The sequence below is a fragment of the Alosa alosa genome, chromosome 21 (genome assembly GCF_017589495.1).
Source record: "Alosa alosa isolate M-15738 ecotype Scorff River chromosome 21, AALO_Geno_1.1, whole genome shotgun sequence".
In the NCBI taxonomy this organism is placed as follows: domain Eukaryota; kingdom Metazoa; phylum Chordata; class Actinopteri; order Clupeiformes; family Clupeidae; genus Alosa; species Alosa alosa.
Genome location: NC_063209.1, coordinates 19,904,851 through 19,911,642, shown reverse-complemented (window position 1 = coordinate 19,911,642; position 6,792 = coordinate 19,904,851). Strand labels below are relative to the sequence as shown.

The window sequence follows — 6,792 nt, the reverse complement described above, 5'->3', positions numbered from 1 at the left end:
GTTCCCGTCTCGACCGCCAGAACCCCATAATAAATGTTTCATGTGCCATATTTAGCTGTTGACATTCCCTGGGGCGCAATGGCCTCCAGTTTCACGCGCGCCCTTATTAATTTCCGCTTTGATAGCCTCGCGGTTTGTTTTGGCGAAAGTAAGACATTATGTTTAAACTGACAGCGGATCCTCCCATCTCTCTCTTCTCTTTAACCCCTCTCTGTTGTCTTATGCTTTTTGTGAGTTTGATACATCCATTCCATTCGGACGCGCAGACAATGCTATTTTGTTCCTATTGTCAGTTTACCCGCCGCGCATTCCACTTTCACTGCAACGACAACGTGCTAAAGCGAGAGGAGTTTAAGGAAGGCTTTCTCAAATGTCCGTGTCTTTTGTCCGATTATGTGCAAACGTAAATTTAGGGTCTTTGTGCACCTCACATTTCACCTGATTTATTGAAGCCAGCCCGTGTGGTGCCTGTCATTTATGAGTCGTTAAACCTCAAATTAACTACCGGTTTACTGCAATTAAACTATTATCACATAGTGTTAATCATTGATAGTGTACACTTTTACGATTCGTTTTCAAGATGGTGCTTAATGTGGAGTGGTTTTACGTGCAGAGCCTGTTGATCTGTTATCTGCGTGAAGGAGAAACATGTAGGCATCATTCAATTAATTTCTATGTTCGTTAAGCAAAATGTATGCATTACGCAAATGTGAAATGTTCACACTCCCTCCACGTGTATGTGTGTGTGTGTGTGTGTGAGAGAGAGAGAGAGAGAGCGAGACATTAAAGTAGAACTGCGCATCCAAGTATCAAAGGAACCAAAGGACATTTTATTCCGCCCAAAAGATGGTGAAACCAGTTGATCGCATAAAAGAAGATGTTGAAAATATAAAAGAGGGGCGTTTCAATGACTGGTGGACTATAGATCTACCGAATAAAGGCCCGCCTGAATGAAAGAACGGATGGTAAAAAGCTATAATTCCATTGGCCTCGGCAAAATATTCAAAAGGACTTCTTGGCTCATTGTGCCTTATTAGATTATTTCCTAGAGATGACGCTTTTTCTTTGCCAGACGCGTGGAGGGAGTACGATGAGCCAGTTGGTCTTTGGTTTCAGTAATCAGATTAAGCATTTGGTACAACTTTTAGCCACAACTCGCGTGTAGAAAGAAAGAAAAGGAGAGAAAAAACATTTACATAATAGGGCCCGGGTTGTGGCAAGAAAGAATGAACTTTTTTATCGTCGTTTATCTTTCTGTGAAAGGGAGGCTAACAGAAGGAAAAAGGGAGAGAGAAAACTTAAAACGCTGCCACTGTTTTGAAAAATCAACCCAGAAAAACGCTTGACGGCTTCATTGGAAGAGGCTCATAAATTTTAATCATGACTTTCTTATGCTCGAGCGCATTTTGCACCCACAGTGCCCTGACGTGCGCTACGATAAATGCGTCCGCTTTCTTTTGGCTAAGGCAACCACAAAAGGTTAGCCCATAATAATTTTCATCAAAGCATTACGATTACGCACTGGTTTGTTTGGTTTATGTTAGACAATGAAATACTCGCCGGGGCCGCAGGACAAAATTCATCTTCACGATAGAAAAAAATGCAAATAAAATACTTTGAGTAATAGGTCTGACGACATTCATTTTTATACCAATAAAGGAAAGTCTAATTCTAAATTTTCAGCCAGATGTCTTATTTGTTCTATGGCATGAGATATAGGAATATTGGTATCGAATATGTAGGCTATAAACAAAAAAAGCTGAAATACAAAGATTAAGGTTAAGATAGAGACGATAATTCCAGAGAAAACAAGCTCTATATTTATCCCTAATTAAGAAACATATTTTTTGTGCAATGCTAAAACGACATTAGGCCTAATGAAATAGGAACACATGTTATTTAATGGCAACCACAACCGTATATCAGCTCAAAATATCAGCGGTTTGTGTGGACCAGCATCGTCTAGTGCATAGAGTTGACCTACAAAGCTGAGGGCTGAAACAGGAGCTCATCCTGTTATGGTAACAAAATTAAGCATTCGGCTAACGTTGTAAACTCACAAGGTTTGATTACTATTTCACCAGTTTGTTATTTTCATTACCTGGGCTTTATTTGCCCTTTAACTGCAATAACAACTTCCATAAAACTAATTACGAATTATTTTAATAAGATAACAATGTGGAACTGCCCTACAAATAAGAGGCAATGCAAAATAAAACATTCTGAGGCCGTTGTAAATAACCCTTCGGTGAGGTTTTTGTAAGTAGAATTATTATATTATATTATATCATATTTCGCTTCTAAACTACTGTCAAATAAATACAATCTATTATATCACATAATATAAACTGAATTACAATGGGATGGGCATTCATTGTATCGGATTTATTATTATTACAATTATTATTATTATTATTAATAATAATAATAAATTATAACTTTAAGAACGCTTATGACAATATTCGATTATATACATTTATTTTTGTGAACATGTTAGAAATGCACACAAATACAGTAGGCCTATGCAGGCATTTCCTGCGTGCAGTCCACTGAAATACTGTTGTTGTTGTTATGTATCTATCTGGAGCGGTACCATTATTATATGAAATGCATGAAACATTTAAACGTAATAACAGAACAAATATGGGACAACTTTCTGCTCGTGCAATGCCACGCGCTGTCCTCCCTGCAATAAATACGGTGGCAACCAGCTTGCAGTTAAATTGAACATTCTTACAAGGCAACTATTGCAGCCTATAAGGCAATCGCACGGCTGCTCACTGGGCCTCTGAGGCAAAAATAGGCATGGGACCTAGAGCAGGGGAGATGGAGAAGGGGAAACCGTATCGAAAATTCAGCCCAGGGTATACTGACGGTTAAAAGGCTTAAAAGCTTGGGGGAAATTGGATCAGGGAGAATCGTCACCCAACTTTCATTATTTCCAAGTGGTGTGATTAAATTAAAGGGCAAGATGGTGGTTAGAGAGGAGGGCTGGATGGCGAGGGAGGGGTGGAGTGGAGTGGGGTGGGATGGGGGGTGTGGGGGGTTGGTGCGTAATGGCGCGGTATTAAATTCTAATTAGAGAAGCAGGGGATCAATGATAGGGAGGTTGGACAGCTCGGTCCCCCAGTGCCAGCCCAATAGACTGATGAGTTATTGTCATGTAAAAAAGCGCCAGCAATAAGACCCAAACGCTGTGCTATTGTCCAAGCGGAAAGAGCCAAGTTTATTATGAGGACTATATGCTCTAGAGACCTCAGGCTAGGCGGCTCTTTGGGAGGCTTTTCATAAAACAAGGCTCAGCTCCTTTAAAGGAGGGCAGTTTTGGAGCGGGCGCTGAGCAGTGCACATCTAGCCACGGTTCCTGGCCTCCTGCAAACCAGTAAAAATCCAACAGTCACATCCTCCCCTAAGCCAGTGCGCATCGCGGTGCGGTCTGTTTTATGCCTGCCTCGCCATTTGAATCCGATTTAAAACTCGCCGTTCTCTGGTTTTTCTCTGGGAGTGCGCCTTTCTTTATCCACTGAGCCTTTTCAATGTATAAAATGGAGTATTCTTACCTCAATTCCTCCGCCTACGAGTCATGTATGGCCGGGATGGACACGACGAGCTTGGCGTCAGCCTATGCGGACTTCAGCTCCTGCAGCCAAGCTAGTGGCTTTCAGTACAATCCGATCAGGACCACGTTCGGGGCCAGCTCCGGGTGTCCTTCGCTCACACCGGGATCCTGCAGTCTCGGGACGCTGCGTGACCACCAAAGCAGCCCTTACGCCGCAGGTAAGACACCCAACAACTTTGATTCACTGGCTGAGGCACGCAAGAATCTCTTCCTCGGTATATAGGACGCGTTGATTGCATTTGAAAATGGAAATGTGTTTAGTATTTACCAAACGAAATTTGCTTACACAAATGAAAGAATTTATCACGTTAGAAGCGATTGCAGGCAAGAGGTAATTCGGTTACGGGGTTACACTATCCCTGTCACACCCTAACCGCCAACAAAATTATCTTAAGCTGCCAAAATGATAGGCATAATTTATTTACTTTGCGATGAGACATAAAGCTTCGAAAATAATGAAATAACCAAAGGCTTAAGCTCATTATTGGCACTGGATTGAAGTTACACTAGCACCCAAAGTGGAAGATGAAGACATTTACAACAAGTTTCGAAAAATGTCCTAACAGTATATAATTAACCACATCTCATATTCAATTACAACAGCGACAGAATACAGGACGTATCATAATCAATTATAATTATATTAATCAATTTCATTTCAAGAATCTAATCTTACGTGAGCCTTTTTTTTATCCAATTTAGCCAATTTATCACCAGTGCAGCATTTAACGCTCGGAACCTAGAATAACAGCACAGTCATGCAACTGGACCATTTGACCATCCTCGTGTGCACTTTTTTTTTTTTAACTTTTCTCATCTTTTCTTACAGTTCCTTACAAGTTGTTCACGGACCACGGTGGTCTAAATGAGAAGCGAAAGCAGAGGCGTATTCGGACCACCTTCACCAGTGCCCAGCTGAAGGAGCTCGAGCGGGTCTTCGCCGAGACCCACTACCCAGACATCTACACGCGAGAGGAGCTGGCACTAAAAATCGATCTTACAGAAGCTAGAGTACAGGTATGCTGGCTCCCACTGACTTATGAGCTACAAAGAAGTGATTAATGGCCGCTTTATTCATTTATAGAATTGGAATAGTATTTTTTGAATGCGTTTTAAACATTTACATAAAACATTGATAACTATGTACTTTATCATGGGATGGCAGTTTATTGCATATTTTGGACAATGCCATCAGGTGGCTTTAACCATAATAACCCACAGGCCCCAATCAACTAACTGGTTCTCTGCCTCCGCTGCTTCTACAGGTTTGGTTCCAGAACAGACGTGCCAAGTTCCGCAAGCAGGAGCGAGCAGCAGCGGCTGCTGCAGCAGCGGCCAAGAATGGATCTGGCAAGAAGTCCGACTCACGGGACGAGGACAGCAAGGACAGTAAAGTCACAGACCCTGACAGCACAGGCGGTCCAGTGCCCAACTCGAACCCGCCTTCTAGCTGTGGTGGGCCAAGTCCAACCGGTGGACAGGTGAACAGCACTGGAAACGGACCGGTTGAGCAAGTGAAGACGTCCGTGGCTAACATGGGTGGCACCGCCCCAAGTCAAGGATGGGCCTCGCCTCCAGGCTCCATCACTTCAATACCAGACTCACTCGGTGGACCGTTCGCAAGTGTATTGTCCTCTTTGCAAAGACAGAACGGAGCCAAGGCCACTCTAGTTAAGACCAGCATGTTCTAGCTAGTGTGATGGGAAAGGAGAAATTGTGTCAGAGTGGTGTATGGACAAAAACAGTTTACCCTTCATGATAGAACAGCAATGACTCAACAGTGGAGGGATGGCACTGATTTCTCTTCTCAAGATTTGAAAACAACTGAAGAGACCAACGCTACTGGTCGTCACTTGAACATTTGACATTCGATGCCGTCCATCTCAGACTAAAGGCTGGATCATCCAAGTGATTTTTTGTTACCTCTTGTGCGTCGTTTTTTTGTTTGAGAGTAATTGTGGTCAGTACCATCTCTGCTAGATTCAAGTATTAGTCTACCATATGTGCATCTCTCCAAAACATCTCCTCGACGGACTGTGCTGATATTGTCTGAAAAAATGGCGCTACTCCTCGACATTTGTTTACACACAGACTTTTGACATTTTATGTGTTATAGAGTCTGAACCGCAGATCCCATATTCCTCTTTGGATCGAATTGAATGTTTCATTTCTTTTTTTTATTTTGGTTTCGATAATTTCCCCAACACTTAGCAACCGTTTTATGGGCTAGAAAAAGAAACGAATTGTCTTTATCGGTGACATTATTAAGCAAATTATTCCCTAAAATGGCACAAGTATACATTTCACTATTGACAAAAACGTAAATGTTTTGTGTGTCTTTCTACGGCTGTGTTTTTGTGGCTCAAATGTATAGTGTTAATATGTATTCTTGTCCTCGATAGTCAAACATAGGCCATATTCCCCTTGTAGTTCATTAAGGGTCTTTTTAATGTTTTACAAAGCTACCACTGGCAAATTACTTTTGGGAAAAAGAAGGAATGGATGCAAACATTGTATTTATTTCAGTATTATTTGCATGTTGTCCTTTCCGTCCAATTTTATAATAATTTCCCCTATTTTGTGAGCATACTGTAACATGTTTTGTCCAAGACTTGACAATTATTTATATGTAGGTAATGGATGCTTATATTTAAGAAGGAAATATTTCTACATGTGCACATAGTTTTTCAGGTGTACCATTGAAATGGTTGTTGATGATAAAATAATAATAATTATCATTATTGCTTTGTCATATGTTTCCTTCATTCAGTCTCATTATTTTAATGATTCAGAAACATAAATTAATTAGAGGAATTCATTTTAACGCAAGAAAATGTAACCTGAATCATTTTGCAGCAGTATCATCGAACAGTAGGCTTACATTAGTGAAATGGATACCATATTTAATTTACATTTGAACCTATTTTAGTATGGATAATAATACCGTTATCCATAACAAGAAATTATAACATACCGCTATTTAGAACTAATTATTAGGGAGTTCTCCTCGAACTTCCCCTAGCACGCACGTCAGGACCATGGACAGCACCAAGAGGTAACCAGCAGTGTCTTCACCCACCTCCACACACACTCGGAGAGAGAGAGAAAGAGCGAGAGATATAAGAATTTCAATTGACACTGACTACCTGATTTTTTTTTAGATTCTTTATTTA

General features: G+C 41.0%; 1 protein-coding gene across 1 annotated transcript; it reads left to right on the top strand.

Annotated features, from left to right (window-relative positions):
- The first annotated feature begins 3,266 nt into the window (after nucleotides 1-3,266).
- Nucleotides 3,267-6,360, top strand: phox2bb (paired like homeobox 2Bb). Its single transcript, XM_048231707.1, has 3 exons — nucleotides 3,267-3,777; nucleotides 4,449-4,636; nucleotides 4,885-6,360. The coding sequence occupies exons 1-3, from the start codon at nucleotides 3,537-3,539 to the stop codon at nucleotides 5,308-5,310; spliced, it is 855 nt and encodes a 284-aa protein (XP_048087664.1). The 5' UTR covers nucleotides 3,267-3,536; the 3' UTR covers nucleotides 5,311-6,360.
- Nucleotides 6,361-6,792: the final 432 nt, after the last annotated feature.

What these genes read in the sequence shown, in the direction of transcription:
- phox2bb (XM_048231707.1), top strand. Translation starts at nt 3,537, where the DNA reads ATGTATAAAATGGAGTATTCTTACCTCAATTCCTCCGCCTACGAGTCA. An exon ending in AAGCAGCCCTTACGCCGCAG is followed by an intron (nt 3,778 to 4,448) that starts GTAAGACACCCA and finishes CTTTTCTTACAG; the next exon opens with TTCCTTACAAGTTGTTCACG. An exon ending in TTACAGAAGCTAGAGTACAG is followed by an intron (nt 4,637 to 4,884) that starts GTATGCTGGCTC and finishes CTGCTTCTACAG; the next exon opens with GTTTGGTTCCAGAACAGACG.